Below are 22904 nucleotides of genomic sequence, written 5' to 3'. Positions count from 1 at the left end.
GTAAAACTGAAGACAAAATTAACAAGTGCTAGTGTAAACTACAGATAATTTTTTTGTTGTTAGAATGTGTCAGCACAGAAATCAAGCCAAGGCTAATGTTTGGCCAGGATTAAGGGTAAAATTTGAATTCATACCACATCCAGAGTATTCGTTGGTTGAACTTTGCACTTTCTGACATTGTTTATATGAATATCATGCACAATTTGCATTGTAATTCAAAATCAAATTTGCCTACTTTACTAGAGGTTTTTGGTCACAAAGTGTGCTACAATTAAAGCAAAATTGCCAATCAATAAATCAGTGCCACTGCACCAATAAACAATGTTATGCTGAAAGTATGTATGTCTATTTAATGCAATTTGGAAACTGATTTCAGTGAAATAATATTTCTCAGCCAGGAAAAAAATAGAAAGAGTGGTTTTTGATTTGAAGCAAATATAGAGCTAAATGTTAGAAAATCAGAATCTCTTTAAGCTGCAATTCCGGTCAAAATTGTTCGAACACTTTAACATGAGTGCTGCAAATATGCCTCCCATTCTCCCGATCAATGTTGGTAGTTGTTTATTTGGCCATGCACCCTTAGAGACATCCAACATTGATTGGTGGGGAAGGGGGAGGGTTGTAGTTAGTAGGAACAGGTTCAAACTTTACACCAAAGAAAGCTAAATTTCAGTATTTTAAGTATAACTAAAATACCGGTCAAAACAATCAAACTTTTACACAAGTGTTCGAACGACTTATGGCCGGGATTGTGGGTGTCATTTATATCTGCATGAATTTATTAAAACTTACCAATAATATCAGGCATGAAGTCTGGCTGGGCACAATACTGTCCAATACGCTTCAAAACTCTGTCAGACATATTGTCTTTATCAAACTCAACAAGATCCTTGATGAAATTCTGATTACCTGAAAGCCGCAAATATGCAAATAGAGATGAATATATGAATATTAATAATAGAATCCATAAATCTTTACAGCCATGTATTAGCTACCATATTGTTCCTATTAATAAGCACCCATGAGCCATGACATTTATGGGCATTTATCAGGGACTAATTTATAGTGTATGTTTTTACCTTTATAAAAGCTGTTTCAAGTGACAATGGCACCAACGACAATACCAGCAATAGCTAAATACTATATACCTTAAGGGTAGATGAGGTATTGTTGGACGAAGCAACCAAAAAAAAATTGATTTTCATTATCTAGATCAATATATTATTGAAAATTAACACCTTGATGTTTTGCAAAAGTTCATTCTACAAATCGTATATTTTGCAAACTTGCTTAATTTATTGTTGTTAATGAGTTATGTACGTTTTACAAAAGTGTTGTTGTTTCAGCCCTCTTTACAACGTAACTCAAGAACCGCAGCACCTATAAAAGTATATCTGTGATATTTTAATTCTTCTACACGCTCGCTATGAATTGAGCAATGCAGTTTTTGCCAAAGCGCACTACCATTCGTAAGATGCTGTGAACTACCAAATCACAACAGTTTAAAATAATTAATAACTTTAAGGCCGGTGTCGACAGGTCCTCTGTCGGAATCCTGTCGACAAAGTGAATTATGTCAACATATCGACAGAACTTCGTCCATGGCAACATAGTGCTAAGGCAATGGCCCAGTAAAACTTTGTCAGGCAAGCTCATTTTCACTCAAAATATTGGCCATTTCCAATGTATTTTCAACAAAATGCAATACCAAATTTTATCTTTTACCTACTATTTCGCCAATTTGTCATGTTATTTGCCTTCAGGGGGCATACTTTTGACAGTATTATGCCTTGTTTTCTGGTGTAAATTGTACACTTCATCGCTACATGCTCGCTATGAAGACGGCCATCTTGGAAATTTGCTGAAATTGCCGACGGTGTTTCTAGATATTTTTAGGTTAAATTTTTTTTAATATTCCTAAAATCATGAAAAAAAAGTCCTGGTATTTTTTCGGAACCCAAATTTATGTCGACACTCTGTCGACGTCAAGATACGAAATATGTCGACATCAAAAAACGGTGCCGACACCGGCCCTAATATACCTACAATTGTATTTTTATCCAGCAATAGCTAAATACTTGACAATGGCAGCAATGACAATACCAGCAATAGCTATATACTATATAAAATTGTATTTTTATGCTGGAAATATTTTGAGGTGGGCGTTTAATAGAGACTGGGTGCTTATTAGGAACAATATGGTATGTATGTCCATGAATAGCCATGTATAGCTATGTAAAGTATGTATGGCCAATATCCATGAATAGCTATGTGTGGTCATGTATAACTATGTGTGGTCATGTAAAGCCATGCATGGTCATGTATAGCCATGCATGGTCATGTATAGCAGGGCAATTCCATGTTAAAATGACATTTTTTCAAAAATATGAACTTTGCAATTGGCAATGATTGATGATATATTTTGATTATACACCCTTTAAAGTTAACAAAATAGAAATTTTCAAATGAATATCAGCTGCAGTATTTTTTTTTCATTGATTTGAAGGATTTAATGTATTTTCCTACATTTTGTTAATAGCAGATAGTCAAAAGTAATTAATTTTTTTTCTTTTTTTTATATGGAACAAAAACAATTCTTTTTTGTGATAGTGTTGTTTGATACATAATTTGTCAAAATAAAAATAAAAAATTAGGAAGCTGTGTTGGTAATGGTCAGGATGGAGCGGCAAGTTGTATAATGTTAAGCATGTAACGCGAGTCACAAAAAGAACAACTTTTTAATGCAGTAAAAAATCTAAAGGGTTATAAATGTTCCCTTTCATTTTCCTCCTGGTTTGGGTCATAACTCATAATTATTTCATAAGGTTTTTGGTTTGCTACAATTGTACCACCAGAGACAGACTATTCAAAATGGTAACGCGAGTCACAATGTAACGCGAGTCACGATATTGTAATGCGAGTCACACATATTATACAGCTCTATATACAGTAGGGCTAGAAAATAATCCATAAATAATCACTAAAACTTCTCCCTCCTAATTTTACCCTCCCCAGGACTCGTAATTATTGTACATCACTTAACAAATTGCAGGACTGGAAACCGTTTTTGTCCCCATCTGTGAATTCAAATTCACAATTTGACTTTCCATTATAAACACCCATTATAAACACCCACTACCACCATTCCACCCCAGTTTCTCCACCTAACCCCAGAACAGAAGAACATGTTTAAAGTTGAACCTCACAATATAAATTAAATAGAGCATGTTTAGAGCTTTCAAATTGGGCTGTGTTATCAAATAGTGAGTGTAACAGTCACGTAACGTAACGCGAGTCACACACTAAGTTGGCCATTTTAAAAATACCAAACTCAAATGTACTTAATGTTTGCTTCTGTAGTATAGCTGCAGTAAAAGGTAATTACCTAGTGGTATCAACTTTTGTGTGCAGCTTCTTGTTTGAGGAGAAATATTGAAAAAGTAAAAGCTCAATTTGGAAGGGGTAATTTTTGTAACCAAAATCACAACCACATTTTTGCCAATAAATGTTACATCGTTTCATAGAGTTATTCACAAATTACAAGTTTACGTGATTTGATACATGTAAAGAGAAGACGAATAAATCACGTCTGAGGAATGTGTTCCACATTGATCAGCGGCAGCCTTTTATATTTTGCTACTAGGGGCTCTGGAATAAGCAGACCTCCCCTCTCAGCCTGCCATAAATTGCTTGATCCTCTTCTCGGCCTGCCAAAAATCCTTACCCCTCTTTGCACATCACGGAAAATTTTTAGGAACCCATTTTGCAAACGTTAAATGGTCTATATCAGTTTTGCATATATACACCAGGCACAAAAAGAAACTCGTCAGTTATAGTCACCCTTGCTGTTCAACAACTTGATAATTTTGCATTATTCTGAAATATACATTTTGTTAGTTGGATTTTGCTTTCTCGTTTGACATCCTGTTCATGAAACCTCCAAACCCCCAAAATCGAAAGTTGCAATTTTAACGATTCAATTGTGCCTGTTACACTGTGTGCTTTATTGATTGGCCCGTGGTGCTTGTGTACAACACAATGATGCATCCCATTGAAAATCGTTGAAATTGCAACTTTTAATTTTGGGGTTTGAGAGTTTGGAGGCGCATGTCGTGGTCAATTCTTGTTCAATTTTTACGAACAGGGTGTCAAGTGAGAAAGCAAAGTCCAATTAACAAAATGTATATTTCAGAATAATCCAAAATGATCAGGTTGTTGAACAGCAAGGATGACTATAACTGACAAGTTTCTTTTTGTGCCTGGTGTATATGAATGTTTCCATACAGTTTTTCAATGCATTTTATGTAATAAATGTATATGAAAATTGTATTCTTATTCAAATTGCCAGTTTTTTTAATTTCCATCATTAGCCCCCATTACCACCACCCCACCACACCACCACCCCACCCCAGAGGGGAGGGTCCTTTTTAATGCTGAATTACAGTATTTTTATAGTGCTAAAGTAAAACTGACCACAATGGAAATGAAATTGAGCGTGTTTAAAGCTTTCAAAGTGGGACCATGTAATCAAAATAGTGAGCGTAACGCGAGTCACGTAACGCCAGTCACGCACCAATTTAGCTAAAGTTGGCCATTTTAAAAATACCAATCTCAAATATACTTGGTGTTTGTTTCTGTAATACAGCTGAGATATAAGGTAATTACTTAGTGGTATCAACTTTTGCCTGCAGCTGTTTGTTTGAGGAGAAATATTGAACAAGTAAAAGCCTAATTTTGAAGGTGTAATTTTTCGTAACGCGAGTCACAATCACATTTTTGCTAATAAATGTTTCATCTAGTTATTTACAAAATTAAAGTTTATGTGATTTGATACATTGGTTCAGTAAGTACATGTGGAGAGAAGATGAATAAACCAACTCCTTGTTCAATTGTATTTATATGACATTGAATGTGCTGATTTTATCAAAAATGTAACGCGAGTAACATGGAATTGCCCAGCAATGTATGACCATGCATAGCTATATATAGGCATGTGTGGTCATGTATAGCCATGCATGGTCATGTATAGGCTTGCATAGCTATGTATGGCCATGTATATAGCCACATATAGCTATGTATAGGCATGTATGGTCATTTCTAGCCATGCATAACCATGTATGGTCATGTATAGCCATGCATAGCTATGTATGGCCATGTATAGCTACGTATAGCAATGTATAGACATATATGGTCATGTATAACCATGCATATGCATGTATGGTCAAGCATAGCCATGTATAGCCATGTATTGGTATTTATGGTCATGTATAATCATGTATGGTCATGAATAGCTATGTATGATCATGTGTAGCCATGAATAGCTATGTATGGTCATGCATAGCCACGTAGAGGCATGTATGATCACATATATGCATGCATCGTTGTGTATGGTCATGTATACATGTATAGGCATGTATAGCCATGCATAGCTATGTATGGTTATGTATAGCCATGCATACCTATGCATGGCCATGTATGGCCATGTATGGTCATGTATAGCCATGCATAGCCATGTATAGCTATGTATAGGCATGTATGGTCTTGTATAGCCATGTATAAGCTTGTATGGTCATGTATAGCCATCCATGGTCATGTATAGGCATGTACTATGTATGGCCATATATAGCTATGTATAGACATGTATGGCTATGTATAGGCATATATAGCTATGTATAGGCATGTATAGCTATATTTGCATGTGTATAATGACATTTGCAATTGTATGCATGAATATGTATGAATTCATGAATATGTAATTAGATATATGTGACATGATCAAGGGGAATGAGTCACATGTTGACCCTGGTCGAAAATGAGTTTTACATAATTGCTTCTAAAGAGGACATGTAGAGCTTTCAGAAACTGAAAACCCCATGTTGATACAACTTTTCTTTGCGAAGTTACATCAACTTATTCATCCCTGAAAAACAATATAAAACAAAAGAACTATGACACTTTCTTTGCCAATATCTCTAAATCAATATTAGCGACATCTGACTCATTCCCCTGGATCATGTCACATATACATATTTATAATAAAATGGTGTAACCAAATGGAATTCTTATAAGTCATATAGAACACCTACCCTTTTTTCCATTGGAGTCCATGGTCACCAACCCTGAGATAGATTGGGACAATCAGGGTTTAACACTACTCTTTTTTAAACTAACTACGAAATACATGCATGTACAGGCATGGCTTTCTGTAATGGGACCAACTACTTAACATCCCCTCCATGGGACAAACAGAGTACTCTCATGGTTCATTTACCCAATTTAGACATAGCCCTTTATCTTAGCCTTTTGCCAATCATTCCAAGAACAGAGAACAATAAGTGATCTGTGACCTCAGCACATGCTAAAAAAAGGGTGCTGAAGACACACACACGTGCAGGCTTAAATGTTGGTTACAGTCTGCAATCTGAATGCAAGAAAGTTGACATTGTCATCTTACCCAGTTGTCGTTTAGCTTCTGCCCAGGTAGGTTCACATCCCTTGAGTATCATGACAGCTTCCATGACCTTCTCAACCAATGCTGGTGGTCGACCATAAGACTTGATTTCTCCAATGTCTTTCTTGTTCAAAGATTCCAAAGCCTAAGAGACGAATCAAGACAAATGATGGCTTTAATATTCAATATTCAGAATCTAAACTATGAACTCTTTTGAATTTGAAACATATGTAAATGGGCTTTTCCAGTTTAAATTCATACACCCCCAAATGAAGACATGACCTTTTAGCACACAATCTTATTTGCTATCTTCAGAATGCCTTCTTTCTGTTCTACCCTTGAATTTTTGAAAATTAATCATAGAACAAGTCTAATCTTAAACTTACAGGCAAACTGTTCGATAATTATGTGAAACAAATGATTAAGTTGTTCAACAAAAAATGTCTAGGTATCTTTTGAAACTTTTGAAATCAAGTATAAAAGGACAAGTATATCATAGACCTTTGGACTACTTGCGGGCTCTTGCAGTGACCAAATTTGTGCAGATTTTGGCAAGACTAACCTTAACAGCCTCTGCCAATGCAGGCATAGCCTCAGCCAAGTCTTCCTTTGCAGCATCAGCCATTATCTTACAGCGTGACTCCTCTTCTCCAATCTTCTCGCTACGAGCTTGCACAGACTGAAAATATATGAGCAAAATACATGTTTAGAAATATTGAAGCTGGAAGAAATACTTTACTATAAACTTACTTTATTAGGCGAGATGCATTATAAAATTTAACTGATTGTATGAAAAAACAAGCAAAACAAACAAATCCCCCTGGCAAGTTTTAATCCTGAACATGCTTTTTGAGATTTACACACATTTTACATAAATTTTACACATTCATTTTTATAATATTTTTATGGCAGGTAACATATCAACCTCGTACTTTTATCATGGATAAAAAACCACTTTAAATGATGCATCTTCAGGTTACTGGCAGCCCATTGCAACTACTTTTAAACTGGGGACGGTCCCCAGTTATGTCCAACCCAAGTTGGAATGTGAGGTTTCAAGTGTGTGTCCCCACTTGCCGTAAATGACCACACATGCAAACACACCCATATCCATAGATTTACCTTTTGTTGTTCATCTGCTTCCCGTTTCTGTTGTACAATGACTACAAGATACTCCTCACACTGCTTCTGGAACTGTGCAACTTTAGTTTTAGCTTCCTCTAATTCAACAGACATCACTTCCACTTTGGCACGAGTATCATCAATCTTGTACAGACCATTCTTCAATTTGTTAGCAGCATCACCAAGCTCCTTACGTTTCTCATAGAGTAAACTGTTGATGATAAATTCATTAATTTAAACACCTTAATTCACAAAACTGAAAAATCCATCTACAACATACAATCTGTAAGGGAACAACCCAAAAGATTGATGACATCATATAAATGAAAAGTTTAAGGGGGTAAACATTTTGAGTGTGGTAAGTAGATGTAATTCTCGTGCAGCAAACCGTTGGTAGCTGATTAATGTTTTATTCATTCATTGGAATTTCTTGAGAGAACTGATTATAAGTAGAAATTTACTCTACAAATTTTAATCACTGTATAGGCCTATAATATAAAAGAGCCAGTTTACGTATCATATAAATTTTGAAAATGTAATGGGTGTCATTATCAAGTCAGCTCACATGAAGTAAGCATCTGTCAAATCCAAAATCACACATAAATTAGTATAAAACCACATTAAATTGGACAAATATCTGCTACAGTATGTACAAGATTTGAAATCTGAAAAACCTCTTCTAAAAAAATATATAGGAATAATACGATACTCACGTCTTATATCCTGTAACAAGTTCCAGGTAATTTGTTGGTGTGACATAATTGTGTCGTTTCAGCTCTAGCAGCATCTGTCTGGAGCTGTCTACAACAGAGCGATGCATGGTGCAAAACAACTGTGCAACATTGGGCTTGATCTAGGGAACAACAAGTGGATATGATCAAGAATAATTAGATAATGTAAATTTCATGCAAAACTTACATTGTTTGAAAAGAGATGAAATCACAGAAAAGAACAAAAATACCAAAAGAGAAAAAGACTCAAATGTACATACAGTCCAACCTGTCTTATCCGGATCACTTTATACGGATCTATCAGTTATCTGGCCAAATCTATATTCTGAAGGAAAACATTTTCAATGGCATGACACCTTAGCTTCATGCTCTGTGTTATTATACTCAAATACTATCTTTTCAATGTTATTACCCAATAGATTCTCTTGTTGCCCCAATTATAACACTTTGGATATTCAATGCAGAATCACACGCTATTCACTAATCCTGCCATCATGTCCGGATAGAAGAGGTCGCAATATAGAAAGAAATAGATAAGTAGGGAGAAAGAGAACAAGAGCTGGGAATGAGAAGGATGGAAAGAGACAGAGGGGAGAGAGAGAGAAAGAACAAGGGATGGGTATAGAGAGGAAAATAGTAAGACAGCAGTAGTGAGGGAGAATAAGACAGAGAGCAAGAGGGGAGGGAGAGAGAGAAAAATAGGAAACATACATAAATGCACATGCACATATTTTATTGCCATCTCCTTCGTCATACTAACCTCCTCACTCTCCCCAAGGTTCACACTTTCCAGGTATTTTTCTGCTACTTCAATCAAAGCTTCTTTGGGCCACTCAGTAAACCAATCAATAGTTGTGCAGTTTACAAATGCTGGGTACATACGCAATCGATTCCTGACAAAAGCAAGACAAGGAGGGAAAATATTAATGTCTAACAAGATTACTTTGGATTTGATCATGTTTACAAATTGACTTGTTTTTAATCAAGTCTTGGCAAATTTATGATAGTTATTATCAAATGAACTTGAGACCTCTAGTCTTTGTTTGGTTTATAATTGGCGAAAATGATTGTTTCTTGTTACTTCATGGGTCAATAAAGCTCAACTAATGCTTGCATAAATTCGCATTTAAGTATACGCCAGTCACACATAATGACATTACTAGCACAGGTGTTCACCCAACTGCCGGCACACCATTCTAATGATTCTACATCAATCCACAATGTTTTGAGTCTTTGCCAATTATAAGCTAAACAAAGTATAGTCCAGTATCAACAGAAATAGATTAAGAAAAATCTGGATTCAACAACATATTTGTTCAGTCTCAAGCATGGAGGAAAATTTATTTATTTCTCGGAATGCATTCCGAATCCCCGTTTGTGCATAACTAGGTGCAATTTGAAATGCTTCAGGATGTAAATCCCTGATTGTATCAAAGTCATTTGATCACAACACCTACCTGAATGGATCACCTACAGGACTCATACACAGCACAACATGGAGGTTAGAGCGTACTCTTTCAATGAAATATCCAAACATGCTCTCCGGTGTCTCACTGACGCCATCTTTCTTGGCTTCGTCTGTCAGAGCATTACGTACTTCTTCAAACTCTTCTGGTTTGTAGAGATTAGGAACCTCACCACTACTCAAGATGTTGCTGATATCTTCAAGGAATGACTCATCTACAACTTGAGTGTCATTGAACAAGAAGATTGTGGGTTTGTTCTCTACACCAGCTTGGAAATACAGCCGTTTCAAATCTGAAAACAGGGAAGTAAGTATCCTGTTATCTTTCACATGAACAATAAAATTTGTTTTCAACACAAAATTATTATAGATTTTCTTACTCATAATTCAAGTATTAAATAAAATATTGAGTCTATTTTGTTATATCCTTTCAGAAATTGATATTCATTTTAACTCAAATACTTCTATCAAAACAATTGACACACACATACTCCGTTATGCCTAAAATATTGATAATAAAAAATGATTAATTCAGCGGCTCCTAACTTTGTTTGCAACATAACCACATTTCTATAAAGTCTAGACTTTTTCTCCATGTTTAAATTGTGTTGAATATCCTACATTTATTCTTGGGTAGTCAAGCCCCATAAAATATTTAGAGAATAAAGGTATTGTTTTTAGCTGCTGTCGTGCATCTATCGTCTCATATAACATGCGGCATCATCATCTTCAGCGTAAAACAACTCGGCAGATTCTTAAACACAATTCAAATAAATATATTTATCATAAATATACCAAATTTTAATCAAATTAAATCCTACATTTTACAAGGAATTACCTAGGGCTTAGAATCAATCAGTCCGGTTGTTGCTATGCACCTCCGATTGGTTCAAATAGCGCATATGAGTATCGCGTTGATACACGCGCTAAAGTGTGTGATACCGTGTCATATCACATGGGAAGAGCCAATAAGATTGCAACAACATTCTCAAGTGTTTAAGAATTAAGTTTATGACCCAAGTGGAGTTGCAACAACCACTGGCTGAGAACCCTTGGGAGTAAATAAATGAGAAAATCTAGCATAAAGCCACAATTTCTCCGCGATATGGAAAAACGGAAAAATTCACAGAATTTGGGGTTTGTTCACGGAAATTTGAAAATGCCACAAAATAGTAAAAAACTGTGTAAAATGTCTAACTTTTGTGTTGATTTGCACAATAAAACAAAGAAAAGTGATTATTTAGCAGTAATCAACCATTAAACAATTCATTCTAGCATTAATTCTAGGCCTACGATGCAAGATTCTGCCCATACTACAGTAAAAGGTAAGACAAAAACACTTTTAAAACATGTTTGTTTGAACTTTTCAGTGCTTTATAGTGGAAAACGGAAAATCACAGAAATCGTCCAATTGTAACACAGATTTTAAATTTTGTAGCACAGAGAAATCGTGGCTTTAATCTAGCATGCTTACCATCTCTAAACTCTGTTTTTCTGTAGTGCCTAGTGACTTCAATCTGGAATGTAGAATATTCACATATAGAGACAGCTAGCCTGGCTAAACTCTGTCTTCCACTGCCTCCTATTCCCACCAGTAGCATGTTACCACGAGGTTGACCAATCACACGGATCACCCGAGACACTGCAAAAAAGTATACCAAATCACAAACATATTCACAAAATGTAGCTGCATAATTCCACTTCTACACGCAACAAAAAGTGGCACTCATTTAGATTTGAATATAAATAATTTCAAGGGGAAATATAAACAATGGATGTGTATGTGGTGTATCTTTTGATTTGTTCCCTTAGGCCAATAAAAAATAATTTTTTACAGTCCTCCACAACTTTTCTGGGGTAGGAGTGGTTGATCTCATTGTCAAATCTGCATATTGAACTTACTAATAAGATAACTTATAAGATGTGAACAAGAATATATCACTTTTACATCACTTCATTCAATGTTTTGAACAAATTTAGAAGTATGATCTATTAAATATTTCTTTAATCATATTTGAAAATGAAAACATTTCTGAAAAACAAACAAACAAAAATGACCCTTTTTCAGGAATTCCAAAATTAGGGTAGGTATTCTCTTTTCTAATTAAAAAAAGGGGGGGAAAAGCATTTTTGTATAGATTTCAAAATTTGGTGCAGGCAGTGGAGGAAAACCAAACAATTTTTCTTTTAGCTTAAAGATGAAGCTCCGCTTTTGGTCTACTCTAAGTTCCTTATGAAATTAGCCAAGGTTAAAATAATCCATGATATTTCTGTTCTGTCTGTCATCAAAGTAACGGGTGTAAGTCAGTTCTTCTGTGGTAAACTGGCCAAGCGGGGCTTCCTGTTTAAATGTATATTTTCCATGGGGTATATGGATTTTAACTGGAATAGCTACAGGAACCCAGTTATTTAGTCTGTACTGACCATGTTCAATGGCATCTCTGAAGAGCACCAGATCCATTGAAATGACTCCTGGTGAATTGTTGTAATCTTCTAGTGCATCCTCCATGAACCTCTTCAGGGCTGTAAAATCTTGTAGATCCTCATAGATAGGGACATCACCCTGGGTCATGTAATCACCTGAAACAAATTGTTGATGGTATAATTTGTTAACAAGAGAAAAGAACAGTTTAACCCACCCCAATGTTACAACTAAAACTTGCACATGCCGATGTGTACACCCTGTTTAGCATGTGAAACCCGGGAATCAGAAGCACTTGGTCATGTAATGCAATTTTTCTTTTTCACTGATCGAGGTGCCACTATTACATGGTGTTTCAATCAGCCAATACAATCAGGAAGCGACTCTATGCACTGCAGCAGTATATGCCCTATATCAGCAAAAGTGTGCAAAAAATTCCAATAAATGGGTGTAATTTGTCAATAGCTCATGAGAAAAGAAATTCAAATCAGGTTTTTTTAAATCTATGTTTTTAACCAATAAACTGAGTCACTTGAAACACCTTGTTTTTTACCAATAAACAAAGTCACTTGAAAAACGCTTCTTTTTGCTCGATAAACTTTGTTTTTCACTTGACAAAGGTAGTTTTTTGATTGAAAAACTTATTTTTTGGTGATAAACCGGTTATATCCGGTTGTGGTGCAATTCACTTGCCATACTTGTGTGCCTCATTTATATTTACATGGTACATATGCTCATGGCATATTTGCCATCAAGTGCAATTTGTGAACAAATTTGTGACATCAAGTTTATTTAATTTAAAGTGCAATTTGTGTAGGAGAGGAGATGTTTACATACAATCCGACTAATAATAACTAGTCATGAAAAGTATACCTACCAAATATGGGTGGCTGTTTGTTTGGACAAATGTTGTGGAAGGTCTGCTCAAACAATGTACCCAGCTTATCACTTAACAAGTTCACAAAAGTATCCATGTCAGTGTCATCAATCAGACGATCAGAAAACACCCTAATAATAAAATAACAAGAGAAATTTATATGTCAAGATATTTCACCATTAATTCATCTGCTTAAAATACTGTAGATTAATTTCACTATTGCGTGCTAGCAGGAAAACAATAAAAACAGCAACATGAATAATTCATACTCTTTACAAGAACAAGGTGGTTCTCAAATCCGTAAGTCTTGCCTGTATTTGCAATTATCATCCTGGTCCGACAATGTCAGTTTCTTTACCAGTATGAAGATCACACTGCCATCAAATATCTAACATACTGGATTGAACACTTATGATTCATGATAACCTTGAAATGACCTTGATAAATTTTGATCATTTCTACCAGGTTATTTTAAAAAATCTAACAAAATTTACTTTACTTAGATGACTTTGGGACTTTAAAAATGGATACAAAATGCTGCTTATTTCCACCAAGTTTCCACCAAGTTTCATTAACATTTCCCTTTAAATTTCAGGGCACAAAATGCTGATTGTTTCCAGCATGTTCAAAGCAAATCCAATAATTTTTACTAATATGACCTCAAATGACCCTAATGATCTTGAAATGGCCTTGAAGTGTCTCAAAGTTGCTGCGTGCATAAGTAAAATTGTGCACATAGTCCTCTTTGAAAATCAAGAAATTTGTTTTTCTATGTTTTTTCTTCTTCTTCTTTTTAACAAAAAGGCGAAAATAAAACTCAAATTTCATATTTGATCATAAGTTTCTGATTTTTGCTGCAAATTTTGGACACAAAAATAACAAAAAAGAAAAATAATAGTTTGTAGGAGTGACTTTATTTTGGCTACTATTCGGGAGGACGAGTTAAGCGCAGCGGTGGTTCCCTCGCTTTGCACCACTGAGGTCCCGGGTTCAAGCCCGGCACGTCCAAGGACTCATGTGCACTTGGTTTATCCCGATTCCATGCTCGCTCTAGCAGGTTTTCTCCGGGATCTCCGGTTTCCTCCTGTATCGCAAAAATCGGTGATTAGTTGTTTGGTTATCAGTCAAAACTTTCTTCACCCAATGGAATTTGGGGAGCTGCACAGATAATTGGTGGATGTTACAATCTAAATGCGGATAGGTGTGCGCCGTTCGACAGCAACCTAGTTGATGCGATCTGATTGTGATGATTCACCATTGCAGCAAAATTACAGCGCTTTAAGTCCTCTAAGATCTGGAGAAAGGCGCTTTATAAATCCAAAAAAATTTAATTTATTCCAACATTTGTAACATTGGATACTTTTGCACAAAATGCTTGTCCGAAATCCTGTACTGACATATAAAAAATAATAATAATAAAGATTAAAAAAAATACAATAAAGAAACCTAACATTCCGCATTAGGTTTTCAATTTCTCACAAGCTTTGAGATACAGGATTTAATTAAGATGGCCTAACTAGGAAACAACAAGAAAATGAAATCTAACATCTTGAGATCAAGTGCAGATATATTAAATTGTGAGTTCTACATTATACCAATGCCCTGAATATAAACAAGACAGTGAAATAGAACATAGAACTGGCTATGAGTGGTCGGCTGATACTGATCATAGATAGCACAGTGGACTTTTTGTGCTATTTATGGCTAGATCTTTTTCCACTTTGTAAAGAAAACCTTTTATCTTACTCCTCCTAAATTACTTCACTTCACAATAGCTAATCAAGGACACTTTAAACCATGCTAAATGGGTTTTTTGTGTGTGTGAAAAACAAGCTAAAATGTCAAACTGATTTATAATACAATTAAACAATGCTGCTGTTAGTGCACTCTGGCATTGGGACAGAGGACAACAGTTTTGCTGATTGTTTGCAACTTTGCGATGCATATGCCGGCAGATATCTTCTGACACACAAGTTTCATCATGTCTGAACTAAGGAATCAAATCTAGATACTTTTTTATGCAATGCAGATATACGACAGCTTTTGATGGGAATCAAGCAATCAAATCAAGATATGTGACAGCTTTTGATGGGAATCAAGCTATCAAATCAAGATATACGACAGCTTTTGATGGGAATCAAGCAATCAAATCCAGATATGTGACAGCTTTTGATGGGAATCAAGCAATCAAATCAAGATATGTGACTCTTTTTGATGCGACTCAAGCAATCAAATCAAGATATGTGACTGTTTTTGATGTGGCTCAAGCAATCAAATCAAGAAATGCGACTCCTTTTGATGTGACTCAAGCAATCAAATTAAGATATGTGACTGTTTTTGATGTGACTCAAGCAATCAAATAAAGATATGTGACAGCTTTTGATGGGGATGGGAATCAAGCAATCAAATCAAGATATGTGACAGTTTTTGATGTGAATCAAGCAATGAAATCAAGATATGTACCAGTTTTTGATGTGAATCGAGTAATCAAATCAAGATTTTTTATGTGACGGTTTTTGAAGTGAATCGAGCAATCAAATCAAGATATGTGACAATTTTTGATGTGACTCAAGGAATCAATTTTAGATTTTAGAATGCATGGTTTTAGTGAAGTCTGAATACAGGAAAAAAACTGCATTATATTTACACACAAACATGAGTTCCAGTTTGAATCCCAGTACCATAGTTGCTATATGGTACGGTGTTGTTGGTATCATTGGAATACCAGGGAACATCTTGATACTAATGACTCTTTATACCTCTAGAGCCAGGATGAAATCAACACAGATCATTATATTTTGGCTCGCAATAGCGGATCTCTTTGGTTGCATCCAGTTGCCTCTTCGATATTATCTAATGCAAGAAACAGTTATAAGTGGTAAACTTGTGTCTGTGATGCAGTGTGCATCCTCTTTAGGGGTGACTTTATACCTCACCCACTGGGAATTGTTCCTACTTGCTTTGGCAGCTTTTGAACGATATAAATCAGTAAAAACTTTGGATCGAAATGAGCGTGGCAGTAGACAGCGAGCATTTAAGTTGGTTTTTGTCTGTACACTTACAGCCATTATCCTTACCATTGCAATCACAGTCATGCAAATTATACAAAGTAACAATAAGAAAATATTGTGTGTTTTTGATTCAAAATATATGACGCTGGAGCAGAAAATGGTTTCTTCCATCCCCGCTATAGCGTTTATTGTATTTTTAGTGATTGTCTACGCTAAAATCATAGTTGTGTTACAAAAGAGAATAACACCAGATCCAAATCAATCTGCTGGACACGGCCAGGATCTAAATCAGTCCCAAACGTATAAGACCTTCCATGTGCAGCAGAGCACAGACAATGCCGTCCCAAGAGAACATGTTAACACAATCAGTAGTACTTTGGAAGGAAAGGGAACAAACTGCGAACAGAGAGATACTGGTACTGGTTCATTTCATCTTGATTTCACAGATCTTACTGGAAACTTAGACACTGACAGAAAGCTTCAAATTCAAAGGCTTAATAACATGCAATCATCAACTTATCATTGTGGAAGATACATCAACAACTGGCTTCAAATTCCCGGTGTGGCTTCAGACAACAGATTTGATGATATTGAGATCAATGATTATGAATCCACATCTAATCGGCCATGTAGCACAGTGCCATCTTCATGTTTCCCTACTGATGATAGCATGACACCACAAATTCCTGAACAAGTGTCGTCTTCATATCTCCCTACTGATGATAGAGCGACACCACAAATTCCTGAACTAGTTACAGAGCCACAGAAATGGTCAAAATACTGCCTGTTTGGAAAAGTTACATTAATGTTGTTCATAGCAAGCTTGATGTGTGTTATCACATTTGGAATGATTTTTATATCACCTTTTCTCGGTTCAAAATGTTTTGCAATTTTTCATCAGCTTTTCATCATCAATTACGCTATGAACCCCTTTGTATATAGCATTGTAAATGAAAGATTTAGAAAAAATTGCGTAGCATTTCTGAAAAAGGTAGGATCATGTTGTGGCAACTCTGAAGAATGACTATTGGAGATTTTCAGATGGTGTGGTAAATTATTTACACAAATGACACATAATGTGGACTTTAGGTCCATTCAGGGATTTGCTGAACCATAACACCCTAACATTCATCTAAATTCAGATTTGTGTATTTTTGGAACAAGTATAGATGTGCTACTGAAGCGGGCAAACATGTAAGCAATGTGATCAAGACAAAAGGAAGGTAGAATAAAAGTACGCTTCTACTTTTATTATTGCACTTTTTAGCGGCGAAACCAGCTCAAGCAGTACCTGTGTTTTTTTGGTAGTAACAAACGCTTGGTAAAACACTGCACAAACTTTGAGATGTACACTGTGTGCGATGAATGCAGTAAGGACATTTTACCTCCATAGACGGTCACAGGGGAATTGAAAATTTGTTGCCAAGGAATTTTGCCAGGCTCTGGTTATTATGTGTTTTGTGCATGCTTTACGCAATGGCTATGAAAGTTTGCTTGTGTATTTATTTATGTTATCGTGATGGCTGCAGTCGCATACTGCTCATATCGGTAAGTCTGTATGCACCCTATCATCAAATTGAGTAGAGAAAGCTGGTAGAATGCATTCATGCAGGAATAAATTGCATGGAAGGAAGAAAGAAAAAGAGACAAAAAATTTAGACAGTAGACACAGAGGATAGCAATTTACACTTTCAGAGCGAGTTATTTACATGTTTTATGCAATAGACATGAGACATTGTGGTCAAACTGGCCTATATATAATTGTTGATTGTTTGGTGGTGTATATAGTTAGACAAAATATTTTGCTTAGAAAATCATCCACTTCAGTACACTTGTACAATTTAGTATATACTGGCTTGTATATAGTTTTCTTTACTTTGAACAATGGTTTGGTATTGTGTATCAGAATACTTTATAGGAATATTGATGTGAATTTAAAATGTGAGATAAAAGTAAATAATTGTGGAAAATCTGGGTTTGATAAATAATTGGCTTGTGACAATTTGTATATATAATAATAGTAAAAAAAAAAAAGAATCCACATAGATGCACATGCATGCATGAAAGGCAAGCAAGAAAAATAGAAAAAGAAAAAAAAAGAATTGGCCATTTCAGCTTTGAGACATAGGTTTTTTATGTTTAGACTTATAGCTTAATTAACTTAATAAATGAAGCCTAAAATAGGTGTGAATTGGGATATTGCAGTACTGCATCACTTCATTCATGTTTTAAAGCAGATTAGAAGTGTAAAGAAACTGTTTAAAAATCTCTTCAAGATTTCAAAATGTCAGAAAGAATGAAAAAACATTTCTGGAATCTTCAAAAATAAGGTTGGTATTCTTTTGTACAGTAAAAACTTTTTTTTCAGATTGTCAAGATTAGGGTTAGGACTCAGTCGCCGGATGAACCAAACAATTTTTTTTGGCCTAAGCATGTATGTAAGCACACCACAAACACACCCCACACCACCATAAGCACTGTGTGTCAACCAGAGACAATTATTGACAAAACTGGGGACAAAAACACATTTTACCGCCTATCTGTGGACTTTTTACCAGTTTTTGTTTCACAACCTAATCCGTACCTTACAACCCCAATGGAGGTCCCCAATTGTAAACATATCATTTACAAACAGGCAAAACTATTTCGAATTTTATGCCAAAAATTAAAAAATTCAAATATGACCCCAGGCCTTGCCGTTTAGATTTTAAAGGCAGGAGCATGATTCGCTAGTATGATGCTAGGCAAGTGGTCAAATCTGTCTCCAGTATGAATAATGCTTGGCAAATGTACTGTATCCACTGGCTGCGGAAGCTGTAAGGGGGCGGGGCGAGCATAATTTGTGCCAGTTTGACTGGTAAAATTTTTCCTATTTTGGCCCAACACACTGTGTTTTTCCGACTACAAAGGAAGATGCAGATGCCAATTATTCCTTAGAATAGTTCTTCTTAGAATGTTTTTCGAAGTGTGCAAAAGTTTTCAATTTTTCTATTTTGGCCCAAAGCACTGTTTTTCCGACTACAAAGGAAGATGCAGAAGTCAATTATTGTATTTGTCTTGGAATTTTTTTTCGAAGCACATAAAGTTTGCAATTTGTCCTATTTTGGCTCAAAACAATTTTTCCAGCTAAAAAGGAAGATGCAGGGGACAATTATTGCTTTTTCTTCTTAGAAGTTTCTTGGGAGATGTCGCCTGTGATTGTATCCAATCCAGGTTTCAACCTTCCAGCATTTGAAATGTTTTGATTAGTACTCGCCATATGATAAATATTATTTGGTCAACTTTAAATGTATATTTTTGTTTTATTAAAGCCTTTTGCTTGTGTAAGTTTTTGTAAGCCTGTTGCAAAACTGCAAGAAATATTTGTAATAACTTGAGAAAGGCCTCAATGACTCATAACAGCCCATTGAAAAAACACAACAACAAAACAACAAAGACAACCAACTAACACAATCATACATAATTTGTTTACTAGTGCTTTTAGTTTTCTACATACAATGGTTTTAAATAATTGCTTTGTTCTCGTATTTGATCAGATTAAGTCTAGAAACTGTTCAAACATACAATAAAGTTTTTTTTAAATGGCATTTTAACCTGATTTTAATCAACACACAGTTCATCAACTTAGCCTCTTTCATGAGGAATGTCAGTTAAACATTGCCACTCAGCCTTACAAAAACTTCGATGATTTTTCTGTTAAAATCAGCAATAAAACTGGAATAAAACTACAGAATAAAACTGCAACGTTTAGCCGCTGAAAAATACTGAATTTAATTTGTAAAGCTTGCATACGCACACAGGTTCCAAACATGACGAATTTTACGCGTTCTCGCGTAACGCGTAGTCTTGCCCGCGTTCGCGTATACGCTATAGTAAAAGTGTGTATTAATCACGGATTAACAACGGTTGGCTCCTGTACAAAGGTATAGGAGGAGTTGTTGAAACCAATATGAAACACAATATGCACAGTTGACACCCTCTTTCATTCTCATGGATTGAGGCTAATTTTTTTCATGGAACTGATCGAATATATTGAAAAGTACTATTTAGTGTCTATGGTGAGTGAAAAATCGCTCGGGGTAGAAATCAAGTTTGGGCGAGCGGTGGCGAGCCAGAGCCCGCGACCCTATTTTTTTAGGGTCGGTCGCAAAGGGCAATAAAAAATTTTTTTAGGCCTTGCACAGTGACACAATATCTATTACAATTTAGAAACTTAGAGCAAACATCCAGGCTGTTGAGCAGGATGTCAGGCATCAATGATGACATTTTGAACTCTATGAGATTAACTGTAATATTGCCTTGATCAGCTCATTAGTTCAGGAGTATAAGATTTATCTGAGTGGCGACAACTGTGTACCAGTCCTCGGTTGTCATCAAGTCAGCATTTGGTGTGAAAAACACATAAAAATATCTGAATACATACACACCCCCACACACATGCAAATACAAACATAAGAGAAAAGGGCATAATACCTGAAACACTCATGGATCCATAGCCTGGTCATGCTAGCCTTGGTATCATGGAAATCTTTGTGCGATCGAAGCAGCCCTTGAAAAACCTTAGAGATATCTCTCAAATTGAAGAGATAGTGGATCTTGGCAGGTGTTGGCAGAAAGCGTTGTACAATAGCTGTGTACAGCTCTAGGGTAGCTGTAGTCATGATGTCACCTACGGGTTTCACATCTTCCTCAAAGTCCTGAAGCTTCTGGTTGATCATGGTCCCAAAGATGCGTATAATTTGGGAATCCTGTAAGATAATAACAGCAAGGTTATGCATCACTTGACCTTCAACATGAAAAATTAAAAAGGAATAAATCAATTAATCATTCATTCAGTCAGTCAGTCAGTCAACCACTTAGTCACTCACTCACTCCCTCAGTCAGTCAGTCAGTCAGTTGCTCACTCACTCAGTCCAGCTGGATATCTTGATCCAAGCATGTCACTTGTAACTGTGACCTAGTTAATTGCTATTGTAAATGCTCTAACATGGTCACTTTTCTTTAAAAATGTAGAAAAAAAAAAAGTAGATATTTATATAGCGCTTTATGCCGTAAACAGCCTCAAAGCACTTTACATTTATTCCGCCATCATTTTAGAATATGTCGAACCATGTTTGCTGCCTACAAATGACCTTGAGGGTTCATCAGTACAACGACTGTGACTACCCCTAACAGCTTCCCATTGCACCTGGGTGGGGTGAGGCAAGCGAGGCAAAGCGCCTTGCCCAAGGGCGCAACACAGTGGTGGGACGGGGACTCGAACCCACGCACGTCGAGCAAGCTCTCGGATTATGAGTCCAAGGCCGTAACCACTGAGCCACCGTGTCCTTAACAAGAGAAACAATTGCTCATACTCAATATCACATTTGTGTAACATAATTTGTTTATTGTATGCTACGTGTATGGTCAGAATGCATGGATTGGGTCAGCTTATCTGTTAAATGTCAAGTGTTTTAACACTTATGTTGTGCCCTTGCTGGCGACCCTGCTTGTTGGTCCCCATTTGATGTTATTGTTAACTGCCAAATGTATAATATACAAATAAATATTACTTACACTTGGGAATGTCATGTTGATGAGGTTGAATCTACTCTGTAATCGTTTGGATATGTGTGTCCTACCACCTCCTGGTGGACCCATAGCAGCCATCAATTGCATACCCTGTATATAAACATTGTAAAGGCTGTTAATTTATAATCAATATCCAGACCAATGTAGACTATTTACAACAATTTTTCATGCATTTTTTTCATGCACATCATTTTCATATCATGATATGCACAAGTTAATCAAGTATACATGTTTCTTTATCCCCAAATAATCATGCATGCAAATCTAACTATACATATTTCAATCATAATTATTTAAGATATAATTTATCAGTCAGACTACTGTGATCATTGAAAAAAACTTGTACAGGATACATTTTAACATAAATATAAACCAAAAGCACATACATACACTCCTCCCACCCACCCCAACACACCCCTAGCCCCCCCACACACACACACTAGTTGAACTGACCTTGATGTACTTAGTAGTTTGTTTGAGTCTATCATACCAGAAGCCATAGTCAATCCACAGTTTGATCAACTCAAGCGGTGGTTGTGAACCAAATGTATCTTTGGCTGGCATATTGAAATCATCCATCAATGTTAACAGTTTCTTACCACCAACAGGGACATAGATTCCTAAATTGCAAAAACAGAAAGCAGTTTGGTCAATTTTGTACAGTTTCAACAATTTTGCCATTGTAACATATTTTCAAATTCACATTTTACCCCTTGTTTAGCTACTATGATCAACTTGTAAAAAAGGAGGTAGAGTTGAGTGACCCCCATATTGAATATTCAATCTACCCAATCGTGAAGCCCCTATGGCCAAGTAATTACGGTGCAGGTTTCACAAACCTGCACCGTAATAATAACCTGGGTTTGGTTATCAGGTGGGATATTTCTTGTTTCCTCCTTTGGAAATATGTTACAATGTCAAAACTGTCGTAATCTCTTGACATGTGTCAATTCCTTGTAGAGAGTAAACTTTGGAATCTGGTCTATTTGTCTGTTTGTGTTTATTTGTATAGGCTACATGGTTTAGTGGATTAAACAGGCTTTATGACTGTACATGTTTTTGCCTATCATTTCTACTATTTGATTGTTAACTCAAGTTCAACATATATGAAGCTCATCCTGCATGTGGTATAAGTTATGTTTGAAGAGATTAAGTGTATTACAGTATCACAGTGCATTAGGGTGTATGCAGTGCTATGATTACAAGATGCATTCAGATATAGGCTGCTAAAAGTTTGTGGATTAATGTAACTCT

The 22904-nt window shown here is 35.9% G+C and overlaps 1 protein-coding gene across 1 annotated transcript in view; it reads right to left on the bottom strand.

Annotated features, from left to right (window-relative positions):
* The window catches only part of LOC140155604 (dynein axonemal heavy chain 2-like), a 106859-nt gene that overhangs the window by 36081 nt on the left and 47874 nt on the right, over window positions 1-22904 (bottom strand). Inside the window, 13 exon segments of the mRNA XM_072178517.1 lie at window positions 793-909; window positions 6455-6596; window positions 7014-7130; window positions 7574-7784; window positions 8287-8426; window positions 9065-9197; window positions 9762-10062; window positions 11244-11411; window positions 12194-12349; window positions 13069-13199; window positions 20553-20827; window positions 21636-21740; window positions 22104-22270. Coding sequence (XP_072034618.1) covers window positions 793-909; window positions 6455-6596; window positions 7014-7130; window positions 7574-7784; window positions 8287-8426; window positions 9065-9197; window positions 9762-10062; window positions 11244-11411; window positions 12194-12349; window positions 13069-13199; window positions 20553-20827; window positions 21636-21740; window positions 22104-22270 — 2163 coding nt within the window.

Source organism: Amphiura filiformis, chromosome 6 (assembly GCF_039555335.1).
Source record: "Amphiura filiformis chromosome 6, Afil_fr2py, whole genome shotgun sequence".
Classification (NCBI taxonomy): domain Eukaryota; kingdom Metazoa; phylum Echinodermata; class Ophiuroidea; order Amphilepidida; family Amphiuridae; genus Amphiura; species Amphiura filiformis.
This window is presented reverse-complemented; position numbering and strand designations above follow the sequence as displayed.